The sequence below is a fragment of the Myotis daubentonii genome, chromosome 18 (assembly GCF_963259705.1).
Source record: "Myotis daubentonii chromosome 18, mMyoDau2.1, whole genome shotgun sequence".
NCBI classification, from domain to species: domain Eukaryota; kingdom Metazoa; phylum Chordata; class Mammalia; order Chiroptera; family Vespertilionidae; genus Myotis; species Myotis daubentonii.
Window position 1 is genome coordinate 39,132,416 of NC_081857.1, and position 27,250 is coordinate 39,159,665.

The 27,250-nt window shown below is 37.4% G+C and overlaps 1 protein-coding gene across 3 annotated transcripts in view; it reads right to left on the reverse strand.

Moving 5' to 3' along the window:
- Positions 1-4,146: 4,146 nt before the first annotated feature.
- STXBP3 (syntaxin binding protein 3) overlaps positions 4,147-27,250 on the reverse strand; it is a 30,403-nt gene continuing 7,299 nt past the window's right edge. For 2 of the 3 annotated variants that reach the window (XM_059674668.1, XM_059674669.1), the window contains 15 exons: positions 26,028-26,106; positions 24,594-24,694; positions 23,045-23,199; positions 21,541-21,631; positions 18,668-18,792; positions 15,379-15,474; positions 15,188-15,245; positions 15,025-15,090; positions 13,276-13,356; positions 12,283-12,421; positions 11,910-12,016; positions 11,266-11,358; positions 9,315-9,400; positions 6,602-6,750; positions 4,147-5,810 (listed from right to left, as the gene is read on the reverse strand). In XM_059674668.1, the coding sequence (XP_059530651.1) occupies positions 5,716-5,810; positions 6,602-6,750; positions 9,315-9,400; positions 11,266-11,358; positions 11,910-12,016; positions 12,283-12,421; positions 13,276-13,356; positions 15,025-15,090; positions 15,188-15,245; positions 15,379-15,474; positions 18,668-18,792; positions 21,541-21,631; positions 23,045-23,199; positions 24,594-24,694; positions 26,028-26,106 (1,521 nt within the window). In that variant the 3' untranslated portion in view covers positions 4,147-5,715. Of the gene's footprint in view, positions 5,811-6,601; positions 6,751-9,052; positions 9,198-9,314; positions 9,401-11,265; positions 11,359-11,909; positions 12,017-12,282; positions 12,422-13,275; positions 13,357-15,024; positions 15,091-15,187; positions 15,246-15,378; positions 15,475-18,667; positions 18,793-21,540; positions 21,632-23,044; positions 23,200-24,593; positions 24,695-26,027; positions 26,107-27,250 lie in introns of those variants that run through there. The other variant, XM_059674670.1, reaches the window with a different exon arrangement.

A 27,250-nucleotide genomic window follows, 5' to 3' on the forward strand; every position in this document is an offset into this window, starting at 1 on the left:
ACACAACAGTACTTAAATGAAAAAAAAGGGACCTCTGATTCTTATACTCTAATCAACAAGTTTTTATTTTAAAATAAATCTGTTATTCCTAACACATAATAAGAGAAGAGAAATTAAAACATACTTTTAGTTATTATATGGCAAAAAAAAAAAAAAAAAGTTGGAAAGCCCAGTATCAGAGGCTGGGGGAGACAGGTACTCTCAGGCACTGATGCTCCAAGTACAAACTGGTGCAAATTCTATCAAGTTCGACACGCACTTGACCTCGAGCAGGAATTCCACCACTAGCTGTTTACTTCACAGGTGACTCACCCAACAGGCCATGGTATGGGAGGGAGGATGGCCAAGCGGCACAGATGGGAACAGACCCAACTGGAACTAATCTAAACACCCAATGTGGCCATTCATAAAGACAGATGTCAGTCATACAATTAAGACTGCAGCCAGAGAAAAGAATGAGGTGGGTTAATCTTCACGATAGTGTGAGGGGGGAAGCACGATGCCTAATGATGCACAGGTGTGATCTTTTGTGTACGGTCTTCAAAGGGCACACAGACCACTGGAAAGCACACAGAAACACCGACTGGGCCTCTAGGAAGAGGAACTGGGAGTTCTGCAGGGAAGTGGAGGGACTTTACATTGACTTTCTGTAGTTCTTACAAAATTATCATAAATCATTTGGGTGAAGATCTCTTAAAGCCAGAGATACACAAAAATGACAGTCCTAGCTCTAGGTTCATGAAATTTGGGACAAAAGTGAAGACAATTCATTATAACGGTGTGCTCAGTGGTTCTTTCCCTCTTTCCTGAGGCCTCCATTCACTCCAAAGTCAAGAAATGGCTTCCCGCTCCCCGGCTGTGCTCAGGGGAAGAGCGGGATCATTCCCACAGAGAGGGTTCTGTGCTGACCAGCAGCTGCTGTTGGTCCAGCTGGAGAAGGGGTTATTTTTAACTCTGGGGCTTGGAAATGAGTTTTGGTGCCTTGGGGGAGAGAGAGCGAGCAGAGGCCAGACTCAAGACTCCTCTGATTTTGTGGCCAAGTTCACGTTTGGCTGCGGCACTGTGAGGAAGAGTCAAGACTGTTGGTCGAATTTTAAGAGGAAAAAATGGGGCTTAAACTGTATACGTGCTCAGGGGCTTCTAGCTTCATCACAGACCTAAACTCATCACAGCTTGAGAACCTGTTTGTGCACCAAGCATCGCCACCCTGTCCCCAAGTTTAAAATCACACAACTCTCTGGCTTAAGGTGTTCTTAAGCGACGCATTGTTTCTTGACCTTTCTGGGGTTCAAACCTCTCTGAGATCTGATGAAACCTGTGGAATCTCCCTCCCTATGTGTCACTCTCCCACGGAAAAGCGACACGTAAACAGGAACAACTTGGCACCCAGTTTTCACAAGTCCACGGGCACTGAACAAGCCCATGGAATTCCGGGTAGAAAGCACCATCAATGACCTTCCTGACCCCTTGCATTACCCTTTAGAGGAGCTCACTGCTGAAATCATTATTTAAAAACACAACCCACCTCTGCTGTATGTAGCTGCATTCTAGATGTAATTTCTCATCTCCTTGATGACTGAGGGAATTAGCAACAGTCACTGCACCATGACTCATCCGAGGCACAGAAGTAGGGCAACCGCCTTCAGGCTCCTGCGGAAGTGCTACAGGCTCTGATTTACAAAGATAATGTGAGATTTACTGATGCTGTAGCTTTGGCTGGGGCCTCCCTCACGCAACTTCTTTGTGCCAATGCCGACAGACCTCTCTTCCAATCCTGCTGCAGGAATAAACCAGAAAAACAAGCTTGTTAAGTGACAGTGATTGTATCTCCAAATGCTGAGTCACAGGCTCAGGACTGCGCGGGCAGAGGTGTTGTAAAGACACTTGGCACCCTCCACAGCAGAGAGGCCTCTGTGCTTGCTTCCTGCTTGAGGAGGCACCAGGACCAAGACAGCTGGGTGAGGGGACAGCTTGTAGAACGCCATCACCTCTTTAGAAGCTCTAGCCATCCACTTTAACTACAGAGTACATATATGAAAACGCATCCTTTTACTATTCATTCCTATTCAATCTTATTGTTAATCATTACTTAAAATATACCTAATACATACTAAATATGAATATATATGTATCTATATTTAATACCCAAGTGTTTGGTAGTAAAGCTTCGCTATAGAAGGTATTTCTTGCTCCTTTGATTTTAAAAGAAATTGGCCTGGCCCTAGCTGGTTTGGCTCAATGCATCGGCCTGCAGACTGAAGGGTCCTGGGTTTGATTCCGGTCAAGGGTACATGCCCAGGTTGCGGGCTCGGTCCCCAGTGGGGGTGTGCGGGAGGCAGCCAATCGATGATTCTTTCTCATCATTGATGTTTTTCTCTCTCTCCCTCTCTGAAATCAATAAAAATATATTTTAAAAATAAAAAATAAATCGGCCTGCATCCTGATGGGAGTCATGAGGGGTACCAGACACCCACACTACAGCTGAGTTACAGAGGTATCACATCTAACATAAACTGCCAGGATCTTGGCCTCTGGGCTTGAATCCAAAAAATTTTGTGTCATGAACTACTGATATTTTCTTCGTTCTTGTGAATATGGCTGAGCAATGTGAATATGGCTGAGTGACCGACTCAACAGGCAGTGTCTGCTGCCATCACATCGGAGTTCCATTTGTCCCAGGGCAATGTCTTAGTCTAAATCTCTGTGCCACTTACTGTTGAGTCTGCAAAACTTCATTTTCAGCCTTTCATGCCCTGTGGGAAGGGATGGAGAGGCATGGGATCTAAAGGCAAGAGCTGAGAGATAGTATCTAGCATACATTCTCACACTAAAATCAATTCCAGATGGATGGATTACCTGCAAAAAATAAAATGAATACATCAAAATGTCCTAGAAGAAACAATGGGAGACTTAATCTTGGGTGCAAAGGGTATTTCTATGTACAACATAAAATTCAGACACCAATAAGGAAAAGTGATATATTTATCTACATAGAAATTAAAAATGGTGCATCTATCATATTTTAAATACTTTGAGCAGTTATGTCATTGCTAAAAATTTACGTTATAGAAATATTGTGGAAGTCTGCAATGAAGCAGTATTTGTAAGAGCAAAACTCTGAAGACGAGTGATATATGAAATTATGGTCCGTCACATGACAGAACCAAGAGGCCAGGTAAAAGGACAGGTTTAAAATAAAGACGTTCCCTTTGTGTAACGCATACTTTGTGGGGAAGCACGGGACTTGGTTGGAATGTCTGTAAGGAGGATTCTCTGAAAGGTCGGGGGCCTCTGAGGGAACCTTGCCAAAGGCGGCAGCCCCTACCTTGGCTTTTCCAAAGGAGCCCGATCCCCAGGGGTATTTTGCTGGAATCTCTATGTTAGTCTTTAAAGACCCGACCTTGTAGGAGCATATACTTTCTCAAGGGTACTTACCCTGCTGATTGTATCTAGAGGTTAATGTTAGTTCAAGCTGTTGTGATAATAAAAGCCTAAGAGGGCAGGTGAAGAGGACTGCTTTTTACTTCTAAAGTAAAACAGTCCCTTAGCCTTTCTTTCACAGAAACGTGTCAGAGCAATCCGTTCATCCGTCGCTCAGGTCTGCTGCTCAGCCCCACCAGTACTTCATATATGTTAACACATGTTCCGTTTGTGCAGACATATCCTTATACGGTGATGGGCCACATAATGATGTTGCAGTCAACAACGAATCACATATACAACAGTGCTCCCATGAGATTATACTGGAGCTGAAAAATTACCATCACCTAGGACAGTGGTCGGCAAACCACGGCTCAGCAAACTGTGGCTTGTGAGCCACACGCGGCTCTTTGGCCCTTGAGTGTGGGTCTTCCACAAAATACCGACTTCTGTGCATGGGCCACGAAGTTTCAATCGCACTGTACGTGCGCACCCCTATGTGATATTTTGTGGAAGAGCCACACTGAAGGGGCCAAAGAGCCGCATGTGGCTCGCGAGCCGCGGTTTGCTGACCATGGACCTAGGACATCACAGCACGATTCATGACTCATGTTTGTGGTAATACTGGTGTAAACAAACCTGCTGCACTGCCACTTGTATAAAAGTATAGCACATGTAATTATATATAATACATAATACTCGATAATAAAAAGCAACTGTTGCCGGTTTATGTATTTATACTTTTTAAAAAGTATATTTTTTATTGATTTCAAAGAGGGAGGAGGAGAGATAGAAGCATCAAAGATGAGAGAGAATCATTGATTGGCTGCCTCTTGCCACCCCCTACTGGGGATCAAGCCCGTAACCCAGGCATGTGCCCTTGACTGGGAATTGAACCATGACCTCCTGGTTCATAGGCTGATGCTCAACCACTAAGCCACACCGGCTGGGCTGCATTTATACTTTTTATTGTCATTTTAGAGTATATTTTTTCTTTTCTATTCATAAAAAATTTTACCCTGGCTGGTGTGGCTCAGTTGGTTGAGAGTCATCCCATGCACTGAAAGGTCACTGGTTCCATTCCCAGTCAGGGCATATTCCCAGGGTTTTGGGTTTGATCCCCAGTTGGGGTGGGTACAGGAGGCAACTGATTGATGTTTCTCTCTCGCATCAATGTTTCTCTTTCTCTCCCTTCCTCTCTTTCTAAAACCAATGAAAACATTTTTTAAAAAGTCTGCCGTAAAGCAGTATGGTGTGTTATGCCAGCAGCAGCCTCGTACATCTTGTGTTTAGCGTGTCTCTCGATTGCATCGTTTTCTCTTCTGCTTGATTTAATCTCATGTTGTACAGGCTTGTAGCCTGGGAACGATAGGCTACACCATACAAGCCAGGTGTGCAGCAGGTTGTGTGTAAGGTACTCGATGATATCCACACAAGGACAAAATTGCCTAATGCCACATTTCTCCGAACATATCCCTGCTGTCAAGCAGTGCATGGAAACAGTATTACCCAACCTTACACATATATTACATGACTTTTAAAAAAGTCAATGGGTTACCTTGGTAGGAAGATTAATGTGCATTCCCTTTCTAACTACTTGGCTTAGAACTTTTAAACTTCCTAACTTCCTCTACCTCTCCCCACCCAAAACAAAGATAATTTTGTAACTACATATTTATTTTTTCTTAGAATATTCATGAGTACTTTTGGTTTTTCAATTTAAACATACATGATTTCAAAGTGATATAAAACTGTGTTCTTTAGAAGTATCTAGAAAGACAGTACATACTGTGAAATCTTTCTAATTTTACAACTGAATTATTTTACACATAAAGGAAATTATAAATTTTAGTTGAAAGAAAAATCTCATGTACAGAAAAATCCTTTATCATATATATACACATTTACAGTTTTTAATTTTATAACCTTTTCATTTAAAATCATTCTTTTCCCAAAAACTATACTTCAGTATAAAACAGATAAGTATTTAAGAAGTCATTAGTATGTACACAGGTGGCTGTAAAAAATTACCCATAACTCATATTCTATTCCAAAGGTGAAAAGATTTTCTTTTAAAAGCATTTTAATATTTCTTCTCATCATCAACAAAATATCAATGTTTAAATTAAAAATGTCAAATCCAATTATATGTAACCATAAGCAGTCCTTTAAGAAATATATTTGAAAAACCATTATTCCATAAAATATTTACATTGTTGAAACTGCATAAAAGCAACACTGTCTTTGCTCTAGTTTAGTTGAAAGAATGAGTAAGAACCATCCCACCCACAAATACTATTCATCCTTCATAATGGAGACTTTATCCTTGGATTTATTCAGCATCTTTATGTCATCCAACAGCTTTTTGGGTGTTAAAATATGGGTAGAACCTGGTAGGAAAAAAGATAAATTTTTTTTCAGAGGCCAGCAGTTAAATCCATTTTCCTTGACTAACCATATTGTCCTGTCCTTCAAATATGCAGTTAGTACAACTTGGAGCATTTTAACAGAAGTCCTATAGGACACTTTCCTGAAATTTGCTTATACCGCAGTATTTCAATCCTTCCTCATTGAACATGCTCAGTAAACCTTCAGAAATACTGCCCCCTCCTGGTACTTTGTCTACCTTGTCCTATATATTGATATACTGGGGAGCAAAACTGGAGGTTACTCTACCTTCGTGACAAGAACAGTCACTGTTCAATCACAGAGAACCATTAAGCAGTGCTGAGGACTGAGGCCAGGGTCAGGAGAGTTTGTATATCAGTGGCTTTGACTAAAATTCTTAAAACTAAATTCCATATACAGGCTTTGACAATGTCATATCCACATTCACAAAATAATTCAAAATATTTCTGTAGAAGTGTCTCAAAAATTATTTAATGATGAGAGCAAGAAAAATATAGAATATAACATTTTAAAGGATATATGTAATAATATTTAAAGAATGTAGTATTTTGAAGCTCATTCCTTCAAAAACAGGATATTTAAAAATAAAATTATCCAAAGGACAACCAGGAAAAAACTCTAGTACATCAGATGAAACACACTATGATTAAAACAAGTTGTCCAGCTTTCAACAATTCAGTTCTAAATGTAAAGTACAAGATAAAGTTTTACATATATATTTTTGCATTTAGAGTTTGTTTAGAGAAATAGAAAAGAGGCAAACAAGTCTTACCAATAATAACTCCACAGGATTTGTGTGCCTGAGAAACTTCGTAAGCACAACGCATTTCAGAGTACGTAATTCCTCCGATAACAAAAACAATCAGTGTGGACCCGTTTTTTCGGTCTTCCAAATAATTACCTCTGGGTTTCTGGCGAGCACTAAAAAATAAAAAAACACTAACGTGTTACAAATACTCCCAAAGCCTTCCTGCTTATAAACTTTTCAAAAAGCCTCATTCAAGCAAATTCGGACTTGGCACCGGTGACATAATTTTAAGGAAATGACTTACCAAGGTAACTATGTATGAAAGAACTCGGCACCAAGAATTAGGAGGACAAGTCCCACTTCCAGTTTAATTTTGATCTGACAGTTTGGATAAATCACTCATAATCTAGCTCAGCATGTTTACCTATAAAATAGAGCTAACTCCCTCTCTTATTTATTTCACTTGAAGAAGTAATATACCTGAAGTCTCTGGCTTCTTGAAGTTAAAGAGATAGGGAAGTAGCAGTGAAACAATAGGCATTTAAAGATACGGTGGGGGGGGGGGGGGGTTCGCAGGAGCTGATGTGGTATTGGGACATCCCTTGCTGAAAGTCAGTAGAGTATGATGGTGGGAGGTACTGAAGACATCTTCACTCCCATGTTCACAGCAGCATTATTCACAACAGCCAAGATACGAAACAACCTAGAAACAACCTAAATGTCGACGAGCAAGTGGGTAAAAACAATGTGGTGTGTATGTATACAATGGGATATCACTCAGCCTTAAAAAATGAATTCTGCCATTTGCAACTATATAAATGGACCTAGAGGACATTAGGTTAAGTGAAATAAGCCGGACTCAGAAAGACAAATACTATATAATCTCACTTATATGTGGAATCTAAAACAGTCAAACTTACACATGCAGAGAACAAAACGTTAGTTGCCAGGGGCTGAGGGGAGGGGGAAATGAGGCAATGTTGGTCAAAGGGCACCAAGTTTCAGTTGTGCAAAATGACTATGTTTTAGAGATCCAACGTACAGCAGCGTAACCAGAATAAACAAAGCTGCATTGTATACTTGAAATTCGCTAAGAGGGTCGATCTTAAGTTAAATCCTCTTACCACACACAAAAAAAATACATAAAAGAAGAAACAGTAGTTATGTAAAGTGATGGGTACATCTGTAGTGATCTTTTTACAATGTATACATATCAAAACATCAAGTTGTTTTTATATGTATAAAGGCATATACAAAGTTATTACGTCAATTATATATACTTCAATAAAGCTGTTTAAAAAAGAATTAGACCTGAGTTTCAACTCTGATTCTGCTTCTTTCTAATTCAGTTATGACTTTCAGCAAGTTACTTAACTGCTCTCTAAACTGTAAGGGTTGTTTTCAGATTAAATGAAGTAACGTTTAGAACACACAAAGTATGGAATTTGGTACCACAAAAACACTCAATAAATAGTAGCCATTATTTCTACCATTTTCTCCCCCAGATTGCTTTAGATATGTGCCGGGGTCCAACCCCAGCGGGTCCAGGGGTCCCCAAAGGTGTGGACGGAGTCAGCGAAGAAGGAATGACACAGGGACAGCGTTCAGTTGATCAGCATGGTTGGGTTCTCTTGCCTGGTTCTATTGCCAGGTTCTGTAGGTTCTCTTGCCAATTTCTGTAGTCTTCCAAGCCCCTGTGTTCTTGATTCTGTGTTCTGAGTTCTGTCTGTTTCTGTCTTGTTACAACTGTATTTATACCAGTTGATTCAATCCTATCAATCTCTATTACAAAGGTTAGGGCGTTTCTTATCTCCATTCCAGGGAGAAAAGATTATGTAGTTTAAGCATGATTGTTCGTAGTTAAAGGGATTAATTACCCGCCTGGCACTTAGTTGAGGGGTTTTATTCCCTCCCTAACTTCAGGGGAAAATCCCTACCTGGGGATTCAACCTTTCTCGGAGAGGTGACCTTGGTTAAAACACAGCACCAAGAAGGTGAGCAAACATATTAAGAACAGTATGCCATATATGCCAGGTCCCTTGAAACAGCAAGCATGGACCGGCTCCCGGCAGATATGCACTGTCCAATACAGTAGCCACTTTGTCACATGAAGCTACTTAAATTTATTAAAACTAAATAAAATAGAAATTTCAGTTCCTCGGTCACACTGGTCACATACAATGCTCAGCAGCTCCAGTGGCTAGTGGCTGTCAAGCTGGACAGTGTGGCTACAGGACTTTTCCCTCTCGGCAGAAGGTGCCACTAGAGAGCACTGTCTACTCTAGACCATGGGGATCACCTGTTTTTGTTTTTGTACCCCACTGGTAAAAATTTTGAACTTATATTTGAAAAGTAAATAAATATATCAAAATAAATATTTTATGCATCTATTAAAAATATACTATATTAGTTTATAAATTATGTGTGTGCTAGTGTACATTAATAAAACTTAATTTCTCCCTTTTTAAGGTATAAGTAAGTACCCAACAATCATCTTGTTACCACTCTGGAATCCATGCTCTAGTTGACCTCTAAGACCCTGCAATGTCGGAGCCCACAGCACACTTTTTAAAATGTTCTCAGTCTGTCCAGCCTTGGGATGATGGTTCCCATCTGCCACCTTAAGGAACAACGAGGTAGTGACAGGAAAAGGGAAAGAATTTGTGGCTAGTTTTGAAAGATGGAACAGAAACGAGATACACTATTGGTTCCCACACAAAATATTTATAGGTTTTACCTTACAGCTCCTGAGCCATTCCACACTGCTGGGCACTGGGAACAATATGGCCATTCCTTTGAATCTAATCTATTATCAATGGCATCCTAGGGAAGAAAAGAATTAACACCATCAAGAAAATGTAAATTCCAAGATATTTTTATTTACTCGTCTGTTTTGCATAAAACTCAAAATTTGTATTTATAATTAAGGATCATAAGGATATATAGATATTTAATAATAAGGTTAGCCCTTTCTTTGGACCTCGCAAACCTTACTTGCTTCAAAAATTAACGCAATCATTTACTTACTTACTAAACTAGTAACTACTGCATGCCTACATTTCTTCACTGGGAGGGCCCCACGTTGGGGTGAGAATTCCAGGCATCTCTCAGGACCATTCTGTCTGGAGTGCTAGGGTTTCTAATACTATCCTAGTCCGGACACCTCGTAAGCTACCAGGGAGTGCAGGCCTTGCCCCCGCAGCAGTGGCTCTACCGCAGGATGTGCACCCCCAGCCCAGGCTACACAACACAACCCAAAGGGAGGAGGGAAATTTTCATTTACACATTTTTCCTTTTTTTTAAGGGTTATATTTTATGATAAACTTATGTATATGGATATACTATATATATAGTTTATTTGTACAGTAATATTTAGTTTATAAATGAACAGTCATGCTATAAGCTTATGCTCACATTTTTTATGGTTAAGTGTGCATGATTAAAAAAAGTTGGGGGCCGAAACCGGTTTGGCTCGATGGATAGAGCGTCGGCTTAGGGACCGAAAGGTCCCAGGTTTGATTCCGGTCAAGGGCATGTACCTGGGTTGCGGGCACATCCCCAATAGGAGATGTGCAGGAGGCAGCTGATCGATGTTTCTCTCTCATCGATGTTTCTAACTCTCTATCTCTCTCCCCTCCTCTCTGTAAAAAAAATCAATAAAAAATATATTAAAAAAAATGTTGGGGGCCACTGCTTTACAGCATGTGGTATTAATGAGTAGACACAATCAGTAGTCGAAGAATATCTCAAAAAGACTGCAGGAAGCGAAGAAACCAAGTTTCAGGAAAATCCTGAAGGTCTTACACTGCCACTTAGCCAAAAGTGGATTTTCTAAGTTTAACATGCAAATCTTTGTTAAAGGGTTTGAGAAAGTCAATTCTTACTTTGAAAATACAAGCCAAGAAAAACTAGTTAGTTCTATCTCCCTGTTATAAGGGGGGAAAAATCTTATGCTTCAGAAAATAAAGTCTAAATTTTTAAAACTTTTCAATTATGATTAAGCATGTGCGAGTGGCATAAAACTAGTCAAAGAAAACAGAAAAATCATAGTAATAATAAATTGTATCCAATTAGATACTAAAGGAAAGTAGAAATTTCAGTTTAAGTCAAAGAAAAATTGAAATAAATGAACTATGTACTAGCAATTTTGACTGAAGAATCAATGTCATGATTTGACTGAGTTCATAAAACAATTTTTATTAGCTTATTTTCTGATTTCCTATAATTGAATATCTTCTAAGTGAACAATACTAAAAGGCACAAACCATCTGTTGAATATAACAGCAAACCATAGTGAGGTTTACATTTTAATCACAGATACATTTCCAAGAATATTGGAGTCTAACACTTTATAGCAGTGGTTATATACAAGTGTTATTTTGTTTGGACTTTCGTTCAAAGAAATTATTTGTGTATCTGCTACATATAGTTATTTAAAACAACAGCAGTTTTTCCCATAAAGCATGTGTGTGATTTTAATTTATTTATTTGGAGGCAACCAATGGTGTTTGTTTGAGGTCTTCAAGGAAAGAATCTTTAAGAGTTTCCTCTCCCGCCTTGACCCCAGATACAGACTTCTTCAGTGAACCTCCCAGTACTGCAGACAATTCCAGCCTATGAACTACAGACAGTTAAGAATGCTCTACAGGAGGCCATTCAAGGTATAAGTAAAATTTAGTGAATTTTACCTCCAAAATATCTTTGATATAAGGTGTCCATCGAGAGAGTTGGAAAGTTTCTTCTGCAGACCGATCCTTTCTTGATGGTTTGCCTTGTGGAGACTAATATAATTAGATGGGGGGGGGGGGGAGATTAAAAATCAACTATTTATTTAGTGTATTCTTTTATTAAGTTTTCTAACAGACATTTAATTTACAGCAAATACTATGTTGTACTACTTAAAAGTAAGATTGGAAATGCCTGTTCAAATAATCTGAATAGTTGTGGACATATAACTTAACAGTATTTTTTGCTTTAAGGATAAAATTTATAATAGGACCAGAAAATACGTTTATTCAAAAGGGCTATAGAATTTAATGGGAAAAGAATGAGATTTCAAATAGAGTTCTTTCAAAATTTGTTTTAAATTAATTATAAAGAGAAAAGCATAAATAGCAAATTACAAGAGAAACCCTAAGATATAAATTCACCAGGAAGGTGCAATTGTCTAAATTACTAATATATGGAAAGCAAAATGTTAATGTTTTATTTACCAAATCTTTGGAGTAAAATTTAGAAAACTATCTACATGGATACCCATGTAAGAAAACATTTAATGCAATCAACTGCACATGCATACATGTAAGTACATATAGAATTTAAGATTTCTTACCGGGGGGACAATGGGGACACCAAGGTAACTCCAGTTACGAATCATATCACTCTCATTTTCTATCTTTACATTCTGGATCAACCTATCCAGATTTTCTTCCGTTGTTCCTTAGATAAGTAAAGATATGAGTCATATAATTGCTACCACAATCATTTCTAGGTTTTAGGTGGTATCTAATAATAATGTTTAAATAAAAAGCAAACATTTAAATTATATATCCTTCAGTCTTCTCCCAATTTCATATTTTTCCCTTTCCTTATCTTAACCAACTTCAGCTACCACCTTTAATTTTCTTAGTAAACCACTTATTATAATGTGATTTCAGAGCTGGGTACTCTAATATATTTATGAAAATGAAAAAAGTCTCCATTACCATTATTACTGAAGATATATAGCAGGATTGCTCGTATTTTATCATAATTGTCGTGGTTTTTGCTGAGCAGAACTGGCAAGAGCACTCGCATGGAATCCTTCACCTTCTGTCCTTCTGCATCAGTTCCCAGCGCCAGGTCCTTATTGAAAATGACAGTCAGTGGTCCATAACCCAAGTTCATTTCAGTTAAAAATGTTGCTAAATTTTTTAAAAAGATGTTTTTATTAATTTCAGGGAGAGAAGAAAGAGGGAGAAACAGAAATATCGATGAGAGAGACCATCCATCGGCTGCCTCCTGCAGGACTCCCACTGGGGACTGGGCCTGCAACCCCGGCGTGTGCCCTGACCAGCAATCGAACCAGCTCCTTGGTGCATGGGTTGCTGCTTCACCACGGAGCACACCAGCTGGGCAAAATCTTGCTAAATTGTAATGGTATACTGATGACATTTCACAGGAAAATGTGGGCATCACTTGCAAACTTCTGATTGCAGGAAGTGCAAAAAGTCAAAAAATAATTCAGAGAAAAAGAAAACCATCACCATAAACCTGTGCGATGACCAGTGGCCATGACCACATGCGGCTCCTGTGCACGTGAAGTGTGCCTCGTGGGAATTAAGATGTGCACTGCAGAGGAGCCTCCTTACCAGATTCAATGTGCCTGTGCAGTGCTCTGCAGGATGCTACGTTCAGTGCTGCACCCTGAGAAAGGCCTGCCAACAATGCTACCTGGAACAATGCTCCAAACACTCAAATCATCCCATTCAATCAAAAATGCATCATCACAGACTAGGAGGGACTTGCTTACTACTGATACCATATATAGCTACCTGTTAATTGGTGGGGCATGACGTATTCAATATGACCTAGGTGAGTCCCCTTCTAAGAGAGATTCTGTGATTCTGGACACACTGTATTGAGCAAAGTTAGGTTTTATCTTAGAAAGACCACTCAGGAAATCTATTAGGAACATAGGTATTTCTGACTGTACATACCTGTTCAGTTTTGCAGAGCTTTTCTATATTAGACTTGAATTTATTCATGCAATCTTCTGCTATGTTAAGATGAACAACTTGCTGAAAAACAACAAAAAAATCAATAATTTAAAGCAGTGATTTTCAACTGGTGTGCCACAGCATGTTTCAAACATGCAATACCTGATTATTTAATCAGGAGCACTGACCTCTTTTCCCTTAGATTGTCAAATTAAAAAAGTGACAACAGGCCGAAACCGGTTTGGCTCGGTGGATAGAGTGTCGGCTTGCGGACTGAAGGGTCCCAGGTTCGATTCCGGTCAAGGGCATGTACCTGGGTTGCGGGCACATCTCCAGTGGGAGATGTGCAGGAGGCAGCTGATCGATGTTTCTCTCTCATCGATGTTTCTAACTCTCTATCCCTCTCCCTTCCTCTCTGTAAAAAATCAATAAAATATATTTATAAAAAAAAAAAAAAAAAAAAAAGTGACAACAGCCGAGACCGGTTTGGCTCGGTGGATAGAGTGTCGGCTTGCGGACTGAAGGGTCCCAGGTTCGATTACGGTCGGGGGCATGTACCTGGGTTGCGGGCACATCCTCAGTGGGAGATGTGCAGGAGGCGGCTGATCGATGTTTCTCTCTCATCGATGTTTCTAACTCTCTATCTCTCTCCCTTCCTCTCTGTGAAAAATCAATAAAATATATTAAAAAAAAAAAAAGTGACAACAGCCTACACAACAACAGCCGTCTGGTGTGAATGAATCAAAATTATACCTTTTTTTTTTTTTTTCCAGATGAAAAAGGTTGAAAATCACTGATTCAAAGCATTTCACTTTTTTTTTGGTATGTAATGTTAAACTTTGAGATTGGCCTGAAGGGAAGTATGGGTTTGGATGGAAAGGAAGTACCATGTACACCAAAGGGAAACAACTCAAAAAAAGGGGGAAAAAGTGAGAATTAACATGATCTACAGGGGACAATCAATGGACCGCAAGAAATAAAATGAAAGGCCTGGCCGGTGTGGCTCAGTGGTTGAGCATCGACTCATGAACCAGGTCACAGTACAATTCCTGGTCAGGGCACATGCCAGGGTTGTGGGCTTGAACCCCAGTAGGGGGTGTGCAGTAGGAAGCTATGTATGATTATCATCATTGATGTTTCTATAACTCTCTCCCTCTTCCTTCCTTTTTGAAATCAATGAAAACATATTTGAAAAAAATTAAATAAAATGAAAGGATTGAATTTGTGTTGGGTTTCTGAGTAACAAAAAATAAGGTGGGGGAAAAAAGTCCAGTCCTTAAATTCCAGCAGAAAAAGTCTGAATTTACATTATTAGTTCTTAATTAGGGTGCAATACGATAAAAAATTGGTAAAAATTATTCCAATAATAACTCGTAAGAATAACGGGGACAGCAGTTTATCTGCCCACATAGTTTAACTACTCTTAAATCTATTAATTTAAAGAACCAAGTAGAATAACAATCACGGTTGAACCAATGTTGAATTTTCTTATTAAATTGATGAATGCTAAACATTCTCTATATGGCTATCCAAGACAAAGATATAAAGAAGTTTAAGCTGGATATGGATAAATCTAGAATATATATAGAGGGAATTCTATTGGAAAGCTTAGTTACTTGGGGTATTTCTCAGAAATAGAATAAGGTTTTACAGGGAAACTAACACCAAGTATTCCATGACACCCACTGCTACCCCTGACTACAGAACTAGGTGGATTAATAAATAAGGTCTCACATACAGTACTCTCACCTTAGTAATCTGTTTTCGGAAATGCGGCATCTTTTTCATCAGTTGGGCAAGAGCACTAAGTGATGTCTAGGAAAAAATCAAACATTTTAAAATTAAACTTATGATTCAGTTACTCTATATAACAACTTCATCATTTTGAAAGTTAAATAAGACTCATTCTTACCTTTCCTTCTGTTGCTTTCTTTGTTGATGAAATTTCCTTCATAAGCTTGGGAATTTCCCTGTAAAGTTGAGAGGATTCTTTAAATTTCTAAGGTGTAATTCTTTACAGAGACATTTTAAGATTACAAACTGTATATTCATGTATTTAATCTTCAAAAAATATGAAATAAAAATTAAAACAGATTCACATACTCTAATACAACTGCAATATGCCGGTGTCGAATTCTGACCCAGAGGTCATCATCTTCTTCAAGGATCGCCTCCTTTTCTTTCCCATCAGTTTTATATCTACAAGTAGATACAAGTAAAAACTTTTAATTATTTTCCCCCCAGAAAAGTTGAAGAAACATTTTTTGCACACAGTAATTTTAAGATACAGTTCAAGAACTGAAGAGTACATATCCACTATTTTTGGTGGAAAATGAATAACTACCTACTCAAAACTAAGGCTTATTGCAACATTTACATTAAAAATCAAAGTGCGCCGAAACCGGTTTGGCTCAGTGGATAGAGCGTCGGCCTGCGGACTGAAAGGTCCCAGGTTCGATTCCGGTCAAGGGCGTGTACCTGGGTTGCGGGCACATCCCCAGTGGGAGATGTGCAGGAGGCGGCTGATCGATGTTTCTCTCCCATCGATGTTTCTAACTATCTCTCTCCCTTCCTCTCTGTAAAAAATCAATAAAATATATTTAAAAAAAAAAATCAAAGTGCTACTAAGCCGGTGGTTGTGAATCAACCTATGAACCAGGAGATCAGGATTGGATTCCCAGTCAGGGCACATGCCTGGGTTGTGGGCTCAATCCCCAGTAGGGGCACACAGAAGGCAGCCGATCAATGATTCTCTCTCATCATTGATGTTTCTCTCTCTCCCCCCCTCTCCTCTCCTCTCTCTGAAATCAATGAAAACACATTTTTAAAAAGCCAAGAAGTTAATCCTACTAAGACATTTTTACTGTCAAATGTTAGAGTTAGCCATCATTATAGAGTTTTAGGTTAGCAAAATAGTATTCTATAAAACAAAAATTCAACGTTCTACAATCAACTTTAAGAACAAGACTGTGGCCCTTGCTGGTTTGACTCAGTGGCTAGAGCGTTGGCCTGCAGACTGAAGGATCCTGGGTTCGATTCTGGTCAAGGGCACATGCCCAGATTGTAGGCTCAATCCCCAGTTGGGGGTGTGCAGGAAACAGCCAATCAATGATTCTCTCTCATCATTGATGTTCCTCTCTCTCCCTCCCTCTCCTTTTCTCTCTGAAATCAGTAAATATACATTTAAAAAAAGGAGGAGGAGGAGGAGGAGGAGGAGGAGACGACTGTGTGCCTTGGTTGGCTCAGTGTGGCTCAGTTGGTGCCAGTTTGATTCTCTGGTCAGGGCACATGCCCAGGTTGTGGACTCGAATTCCTGGTAGGGTGTGTGTGGGAAGCAGCCCATTGTTATTTCCCTTTCTCATCAATATTTCTCTCTCTCCCTCCATTCCTCTCTCAAAATCAATAAAAATACTTAAAAAAAAGAACAAGACTGAGTATACTAATAATTTTTATTCTAATTGCTTAAACACAATTTTGATGTCCTGATAACCATTAGCACAACTATCAACCATCCACTAAGTGAAGAACAGAAATGTCTGAAGTTGTTTCAGAGCTGGTATAAAATTCACAAACATATATCATTTGTTTGTATATTCTTCTTCCCTAACCCTATAAAATCATCTCCTTTTAAGAATGGGAGAGGACCTGAAACCTATATAATTTTATTAACCATGTCACCACAATAAATTCAACTTAAAAAAAAGAATGGGTAAGGAAATGAGAGAAAAACAAATGTAGTCATAAAAAATTGTGATAGCTTTAATGAGTTCTACTAAAGTGAGCAGCAAGTCAAGGGGTTCATGAAATTACTTAAAATAGGCTTCCTGACTGCTTCCCCAAACTTCCTCCCTTCTTTTGATACAGATAGCCTCCTTCCATATGGGGAGCTGAGGAGATTCAATCATCCTGGGGACTGGGATTATCCTGAGCCAAGATTAGAAAGAACAGCACTGAGCTCTCCCAGCTCTGAACTGTGGACAGAGCTGTATGTTGACTTCTACTGTATGAATACAATTATTTCCATAGCCCCAAAATATTACAGGTCCCGCCTATAAAGCCATCTAACTATGTGGTCTTAATTACAGATGCCCACAGAGTGAGTGTGCTTAATTATAAGGCTGCACCTAAGGATAACAGCCCTTTTGTCATCAAAATGCCACTTGTAGTTACCGAATATCTTTAACCTTTGATTTATAAACAAAAATTAAAGTACTTAGCATTTCCTGTTTTGTATTCTATTTCCATTAAAAATTCTGACACAGCACAAACCACAGGGAATTCATGCCTCCATCTAGTCTTACTCTTGGACTTTTTTTTTTTTTAAATATATTTTATTGATTTTTTACAGAGAAAAAGGGAGAGGGATAGAGAGTTAGAAACATCGATGAGAGAGAAACATCGATGAGCTGCCTCCTGCACACTCCCCACTGGGGATATGCCCGCAACCAAGGTACATGCCCTTGACCGGAATCGAACCTGGGAACTTTCAGTCCACAGGCCGACGCTCTGTCCACTGAGCCAAACCAGTTGGGCTCTTGGACTTCTTTCATTCATAAAAAAGTACTGATTTTTAAAAAAATAAATCTCTCTCTTACTCTTAAAAAAATTAAACCTTGCTTTGCTTGCTAGCAAACCTAGGAAGATAAGTATTTTAAATACTTGGTTAAAGCTAATATAATTTATGAAAAGTACCCATTACTTGAGCTCTTTGTGCTACACACTGCATAATGTCTGAAGTGTATGTCTAAAGTCTGAAACCAAATTCTTTAGTGTTCATCAGTTTAATTCTTTTGTAAATTTCTTAAGCAATGCAGGGTTAGAGACCTAAAGGATGAGAGGTAATAATAATCTCCTTTGAAAATTCTGAATAAACTGCTTGAAGCTACTTTTAAATTAGAAAAAATAGCTATATTGATTTCTATATGTCATCTAATAAAACAAATAGACAAAGCCTGAGTTTGACCAATATGCAAATAAAAATATAAGAGGAAAAGAAAAAGAAAAAAATATATAAGAAAGAAAAATACAAAATTAACTTAATAATATTTGGTTTAAGAAAAAATACTAAGTATAATTATCATAAGTGTTTGGATATTTTTAATCTATTAAAATTACTAAATTAAACCTAAAATTTCAGAAAACTAATTTTCACTTTTTTCTACTATACTCAAGTAAATACACCAAAAAAGCTTCGAAGTCATCAAATTACCCATTAACTTACAAGGTTAAGACATTTTAAATATATTCTAATTATAGGAGAAGAGAAGGATAAAGGCCCTGAATAAAAAAGGTTACAGAGACTTTAGATTTCTAGTGCCTATAAGAACCATAAATTGCTCATATCTTATCCTGTTTGTTTATGCCCTATAGATGCCCTTGGAGTTATACTTGCTTGTATGTATCATTCTCAATCGGCAGTAGATCATATGCCATTGCCTGAAACGTCAGTTCATGCAGGACAGTGGACACAGGATCAAAGCCACGGTCAATTATTATGAGCTGGGAATGAGTTTTACCCTGAAATAACAAGATAAAATTATCTTAAGAAACTTCCATTTCTTTGTGTGAACACATTTTTATACTATCTTAGAAAACAAAGGCAGACTTTTCCTAAGTTCTGTCATTATATATTAAAAAGGAAAAAGCTGAGTTGCACAGTAGTGGGTAGGGGAGGAACCAAACTACAAAACCAAAAGTTTTCATAATTAGATTGAGGATATGCTCAATATTGTGAACATTCCTTTTTAAAAATAACATTTGGCTTGCATTAAGTCTATTTTCTTAGGAGTTCAGCTCCGAAAGCACTAAAACTAACAAATTATGAAAAGTAGCCATTACTTGAGCTCTTTGCTAAGTAGGAAGTACATATATTAGTTAATTCTTATATAGCAACCCTAAAGGACAAGTATTCTCATCTCCATTTGATAATGAGGGCAGAAAGGCTTAAATAACTTGCCCAAATCACATAGCTAGTAAGTGGCAGAATGGAGATTCAAACCCAGGTCAGATTCACTCCACAGCCTGTGCTCTTAACCATCATGCTATTTAAAAAGATAATACTGATACCAGCTAAGATGCTAAATCTTAATGAAAGTCTTATTTTCATTCATTCACAAGCAGCATTAATCATTAAACAGTGAATAATGCTGGGAAAAATAATTAATATCAATATCTTTCATGTTATTTTAAGAAGTTATAAATTATTTGGATTATTCAAAGCAGTAAGATACCTACAACTCATTAGACAAACATTTCCTATTTATTTACATACAGCAGAGGTAAATTACATAGACTAGATCTTTGAAAAGTGTTTAATTAACTATTCACTCATTTAAATAAACCTTATGGTCTACTGGTTAAGAGCACATCCTCTGGAAATCAAATAGATCTGGGTTTGAGTCCAGCCTTGACCACTTTCTTGCTGTATGACTTTGGCTAAATTGCTTAACTTGTTAATAATATCTCAGTATTCTCACTGTAAAATATAGTAAGAACCTTGCTTATAAGATCATTATAAAGATTAAACGTAATTATACCATGAAACACTTAGAACAGCCTGGCACTGCATGAGCCCTCAATACATGTACATTCAGAGTCTTCAGAAACATGAACAGGAAAAACAACTGCTATATCAGGGCTCAGGGTTATGGCAGGATGTGGGAAGAAGCCTCACTTGACCTGAAGAGTCAGGAAAGGCTTCAAAAAGGAGGTGACACTTTACCATGACCTTGAATAAGGAAAGAAAGGTATCAAGCATTTGAAAGAAAGTATAGTTTTCAGGAAGGAAGAATGGAAAAGATGAGTTTTATTTATGTATTTTTGTGGATTTTGCCTTTTTTTCACTGAAATCATGAAGGAACAAAGGATATTTACTAATATATTGATTGTATATCTCTTCCCTCATTCAATAAACATTTACTGACTACTTACTACGCTATGTGTACTGAGCCATTGTCTTCATAACTACAATCAACGACAGCTTTCGCTAAACCTCCAAAGCAAAAACTAGTAACTTTTAAATTTCTAAACTAACAATATGTCTAAGCTATAAACCCTCCATTCTAACCAAGGTGTTAGATTGTGAATTTTGCCTTTTTCTCTAGGCCTCTGCCCAAAAGAGCCTGTTATCCAAGCAATACAATTCCTCTTCTATCACTTAACACTCATTCTTGAAGCGCAAGGGCCTCTTCCTCCAGGATGCCTTCCAGAACTCCAGTAGAATCAGAGTGAGCCCCAGCCTATGTTCCCATTACATTCTCTGTATCCTTCTCATTCCACTTATCACACAGCATTGTAATTGATGGTTTCCTTAACTATCTCCTCTTCTCAACAATCTAGTTTCTTCCTTAGCTACTGTAATATGGCTTCCCTGCCCTCTGGCACCACCTCTGTCAGGATCTTCATTTTCCAACCACGCCTAAATGCTGGTATTCCCTGGCTTTGGACCTTACTCTTTGATTACTTTATACTATCTTCATAAGATAGTAACAGTTGCCAATCATTAAACTACCGTATGTGCCAAACACGTTAACTCACCTCATCTTCATACTAACCAAGCAAGGCATATGTTATATTATCCATTTCACAGATAAAAATACAACTCAGAATAAATAATCTTGTTCAAGGTCACAGAGCTAGTAATAACAGGAGTAACTGTACTTATTGACTGTTTATTCTAAGAACTTTATATATATTAACTCATTTAACCCTCTCACTCCTTTATAAAATAGGTATTATCTCATTATTCCCAATTTGTAGATAAGAAAACTTAGGCATAGAAAAGTTACATAATTTTCCCAGATTGACATATCTATTAACACATTGTATGCGGGAAATGTATTTATACATTTTACTTATACGTTTTACGTTGACTGGCAGTAGAGCGCGGGACACGTATTAATACGTTTTTTATAGACTAGCGGTAGAATGCGGGTAACGTATAAATACGTAAACTAAAGTTATCATAATTTTACTGAACATTGACATTTGCGCAAAAAATTAGCAAAAATGGCCCGTGCCACCTGTTAGCGCACGATAAAAACTACCCGCAAACAATGTGTTAATTAAATGGCAGACCAGGATTTGGACACAGTAACTGCAAAACCCCTATCTTCCCCACTAAACCCCACTGTGTATTACAGTTTCTACTACCATCTATATTAATGATTCCCAAATCAATAATGAAAAATAAACAATAGCTTCATTGGTTTATAAAGAAATAAGTCCGACTTTACGCATAATCACTACCTGCCTTATATACATTACCTTTATTAGGCTCTTTTCGTCAGTCTTGTAGTAGTTTTCAAGTTTTTTTTCAACAAGTTGGGCAAGTTTACTGGCATTATTTAGAGGTTTACTAGAAATGGAAAAAAATGTTCACTTATCTTTCTTTCAAGACACTTTACAATATCATACAGTCGAATTTTAAAATTAAACCATGCAATTTATTAATTTAATAAATTTTATAAAATGGAAAACTTCAGATAATAATATATCAAATATGTTATACTAATTTTGTCTGGATTTTATAAATGTAAACCTTATTGTATGTGCTTTAGATTTTTTAATATAAAGGAAATATTATAAATAAAATTACAGTTCCCTTTATTTCCCTTCCAATTCCTGGTCTTCTCCCCTACCTGTACCTCCCACCTCCCCACTCCCAAGGAAACCACTGTTATAAATTCGATGTGTATTCTTCCTGCCAATACTGTTATTTATTTATATATATGCGTGTGTGTTTTATTTTGGATTTTTGCAATACAGGGAGGAGCAGACCTGTTTTTATTGATTTTTTGAGAGACAGGAAGGGAGAGGGAAAGAAACATTGATCAGCTGCCCCCTGCACACTACCTACTGGGGATCAAGCCTGCAACTTGGGCATATGCCCTGACTGGGAATCGAACTGATAACCTTTTGGAGCATGGGACGAGGCTCAATCCATTGAGCCACACCGGCTGGACTATATATGTTTTATCAGGGTATGTTTTTATTGTTATATATATGAGACCTATTTACGTTGGCACATACATCAAATTTATTCATTTTAGTTCTCTATATATGTCTATCAAATAATTATACTGGATGCTATATATTCATTCCCATTCCTCTAAAGATGGGTCTTTAAATCATTCTCAATTCTATCCTATCCTATTGCAAACAACACTGAAATAAACATCTTTGTACATATATCGCCATGAACATGTTTCTCGAGATACATTACATCTAAAAGTGTAATTGCCGGGCCCTAGCTGGTGTGGCTCAGTTGGTTAGAATGTTGTCCCATGCACCAAAGTGTCACAGATTCGATTCCCAGTCAGGGCACATATGGGAGGAAAGTGACAGATGTTTCTCTCTCACATCAATGTTTCTCTCTCCTTCTCCCTCCCTTCCTCTGAATCAATGAAAAACATATCGTTGGGTGAGAATAAAAAATAATAATAATAATAATAATAATAATAATAATAATAAATATATAAAATAATAAATGTCAGACTGTAGCTCCTATATGACAACAAAGACATTTCCTCTAAGCATTCCTTAAACTCATGAAAAAAAATGCTTGTAAATCAAAACAAATTTAAGCACTGAAATTCGGTAACAGAGGCTATTAGTTACTCTGAAATTTAAACCTCACACTTTAAATCTGTAATTACAGCACAATCTTACAAGGAAAATTCTGCTAATCCACCTGCACAGACATTACTTACCTCTATACCGGAGAGCAAATAGAAAACATAACATGAACAGACACTATTAAGCGCCTTACCTTTTATACCTTACTCCGGGATTTTCATCAAGGCTAGCACACACGGTAACTATCTGCTCAGCCATAGCTTCCATTACAGCATCTTTTCCATTTGCATTACTGGGATCTGGACTGTAACAGTAATAGAATGCATCTGGTACATCAAGAGTGTATACCTAAGTGAGGCCAAAAAAAGTTACACTGTCAATGTGGAGACTTGATTTATAAAAATATACCAAGAAAAATGCGGCTATTATTTGGGCCATTAAAAAAAATACTTGCACTAACCATGCTGTTTTCTGAAACAACTGTGTCTTTACCTTAATCAAATCTCATTTTCTCTGTCATTTGGATTTCACCCTTTCCTTTCTCACTCTCCTTTCCTGCTTAGTCTACCTCTTTCCTTCAGTTCTTGTTTCATAAACAGATAGCACTGTTTGCTTTTCATTACCTGTGCAACAGCTGAAGGAATCTGAGGTAGTCAAACTAAAATAAAAATCTAATAACTGGGCCAGAAGATGTGGCTCAGTGGTTTAGTGTCAACCCATGCAGAAAGAGGTCACTGAGTTCGATTCCCAGTAAGGGGCGCGTAGGAGGCAGCCTATCAATGATGTTTTTATCTCTCTCTCCCCTCTTCTCTCTCTAAAGTTAATTTTGAAAAAGATCTAATACCTAGCACAAAGAAATACAACAAAGCCAAAATTGGTCTATAAATTTGCATACACTAAAAATCTTCTGGAGAATAACCTAGAAATTTTCCAAGTTGATATATATCTTTAGCATATATTCTTCATGTCCTTAAAACAGAGATATACTTCCTAATAAGACACATCAATGTGCCATTGGTCTTATATATACTCTGACCTTACAGACATTTATTCAACTAACAAAAGCATCTACTTATGTGCAAAGAATAGGATTAGAGATTTACTATTATTGTGTTATTTGAAGAATATGAAAGAAGCTCTCTAACTAGGGTTGAGAGTTCCTCACTAAACTAATTTTTATTTTTTTAAAAACAACTGTGATCCCTCCTGGCCTAAGATAATGAATTGAGTGTAAAAGTAGGTATGTAAAACCATTGTGGGTTAACTGATGAATTATGAATCAACTTCCTTGCATTTCCTTTCACACACAGTCATTCATTCCTCTACACCTAAGCCATCACAACCAGCAGCTGCCTGAACATGGACTGAGATTCAGCTGTAGCTGAACCTTGTGTCTGTGCTGCTCAGCCATGTAATAAAGGTTGTACTCAAAATCATTTGATCCCATAATCCGTGCTATAAAACTTGACATACACAGGACCTAGCGGCAGATGTGAAATTTAAGCTCCACTTTCATTATTAATATTATATTCTAATAAAGCACTCATATTCTTCCCTTCATCATGGGAAATGTTTATTTTTGGACTATTCAAAATTCAGCAAATACCTAATAAGTAAAACATTACAAATATATAAGGTACATAAGTGAAATATATCTTATTAACAAATAAGCTCATAAAACAAAATTTTAAAATCTATTATGAACTAAAATTAAAAACACACACAAAAAAAACAGAAAGTACCTGAGATTCAAGTGGAATGAAGGAAATATTTATTTCTTTACATCTTCTTATTGACTTGGAACAAGAAGACTTAATTTTGTTAAAGAGACTATCAGGGCAAACTGAGAGGAAAAAAAGGAAAAAAAAATCAAAGCATATAACTCCATCTAAATTTTTTCTCTTTTGGATAAATCATTCTAACACCTAGGAACATTTATTTTACATATAAATTCCTGACTTTTATAATGTAATTTATCATGAGAACAGAAATAATACATAAATATTGTTCTTCACTTTACAGAGCAGATGTACTCTAGTCAAGAGGGACTTTCCAGAAATTCTGTTTTCACCATTCATATCCACCATAACCTAAAACATATTTCCTCAGATAGCTGCTAACACAGCAAACTAAAACTGTCAGGAAGGAAAATAAAATCTTAACTCATGACTTAACAAAATTTTCTAGGATTTTCAGAACTTTTTAAGAGTTTGTACTACTTTTCTAAGTTGGCCACTAGGTGTAACCATACCACACAAACTGTTAATTCTTCTTTAATTAAAAGAACTTCTCTGATGTCAGGAAATTCTAAACTAGTAAGTTCTGGACATTAGAGCCCATTTTTTTTCTTCTCCTTTTTAACCTACCTGTTTACAGTTCCATTAAATCTAGGTTAGAATATCAGCCATTGGCTACTAACATGGAGTGGCTTTTAAACAGAGTTGTTTAGCCTCAAGATTCCTTAAGTTAAAAGAGGCTTCACATTCATTAAAATTTATCAAATTTCATAGACATGAATTTCTGTATAAGGCTACCTAAGTGACAAATACTTATGGGATAACTTTTTTTAAAAATGCAAACTATTAGTAGGCCTTACATAAATAATAATTAACAGGAATAATGATATACTACTTAAAATAATAGGAGAGACCAAGGCCTAACTTAGATCAATGACATTTTTACTTTGCAATGTAATTATGTAATAACATAAAGCAGAATAAGATGTGTCTCTGGACTTCTCTGTATTCTTTCGTTTAGGGGCTTTCTATCTGAACATATGACATAGTAAGAGAAATGTGACTGATTTTCTCCCTTACTACTTGCCAAACAGGGGCAATTTCTCTAGTGCCCTCCCAAAGGGTCTTATTTCTTATTATATAATCAAATCCCCAATTGAAACTTCAGTTTAAAAAAGAATTCTTCTTGTCGACAGCACGTAATTTGCGGGATGGCCTCTCCACCAGCCCTCCACCTCTGTATACCAGCAAAAATGATTCTTTTGAAACTAGTTTGGGATAATTTCTTTTAATTTTCTATCGCTTTATCATGAATTAGGATATACATGATCATATACTTTTTATTTTTTGTAACCTAATTAGAATAAGCAGAAAGTCACTAGCATTGGCATGTATAAGGATTTTAAATAATGAAGCAATGACTTTTACAAAGCTACTTACAGTCAGTGAAGTATATGTATGCCGCTTTATATTTACTCTCCGACTTACTTGGAAAGTCACGTAAAAAACAGTCTACAGACTTAAAAAAAAAAGTTATATGTCAATATGTATTTTATTAAATACTAATTTAAGTATACTAGCTTTTGAGATAACTGAGATTATTTTATTTCGATGATAAAATAAAACCTTAACTGTGTAGAAGTTTAATTTATAAGCTTATTTTGTAAGATGCTATGTTGTTTAGCCAGTGGCAGCTAGAAACCTACTAAGATCAAGGTGATATGTATGAACAGAGGCTATTTGGCGAGGAGAAGTTCTAGGAATGATCGATCACGTGGCTGGGAAGCTGCAGCAACACAGAAGACAAGACCACTGAAAACAATAGATGAAGGAACTGAGTCAGCGAACGTACTCGAAGTATTAGCCACACAGATGCTGAAACCTCTGAGACCACCACTGGAGAAGTGTTGAAGAGAGTGACAGTGAGCTAGGAGCTGAAACTGTCAAGAGACTAGAATGAAAACCCAGAAGGGGGTAGATAACTGCAAGGAGGAGGAATAGGAAGTAATACGGTGTGGTGGAATCTGACTTAACACTGCTAGCTTTAAAGATACAGTGGTCTGAAAGTAAAAAATAACAGAGATTTAATATTCTCTCCTTCCTCTATCCCTTTTTCTCCTTCCGGAACTCCTAGATTCCTATTTCTGATAGATCTCATGGATCTATCCTCCAAATCGCTTTCCCCCATTATTTCCAGGACTTTGTTTTATTTTTGCTTTGAGATAGTCCATTCTGATCTTCTAGGCCAGTGGTCGGCAAACTGTGGCTCACGAGCCACATGCGGCTCTTTGGCCTCTTGAGTGTGGCTCTTCCACAAAATACCGACTTCTGGGCATGGGCCACGAAGTTTCAATCGCACTGTACGTGCGCACCCGCACGTGGTATTTTGTGGAAGAGCCACACTCAAGGAGCCAAAGAGCCGCATGTGGCTCTCAAACCACAGTTTGCCGACCACTGTTCTAGGCTATTATTCAAATTTCAATAGTAATTATCCTCTTGTTCAATTAACTATTTGAGAAATCCTATATTTTTGAGCTTCAGAAAGCTTTTTATGTGCTAACTAGAATCTCATTCTGTGTACAACTTCTCTGTTCAAATTGTCAGCCTTCTCTCCAAGCAGCTACATTTTGCTAGATGCACATTTTCTTTATTCTTATTGAACT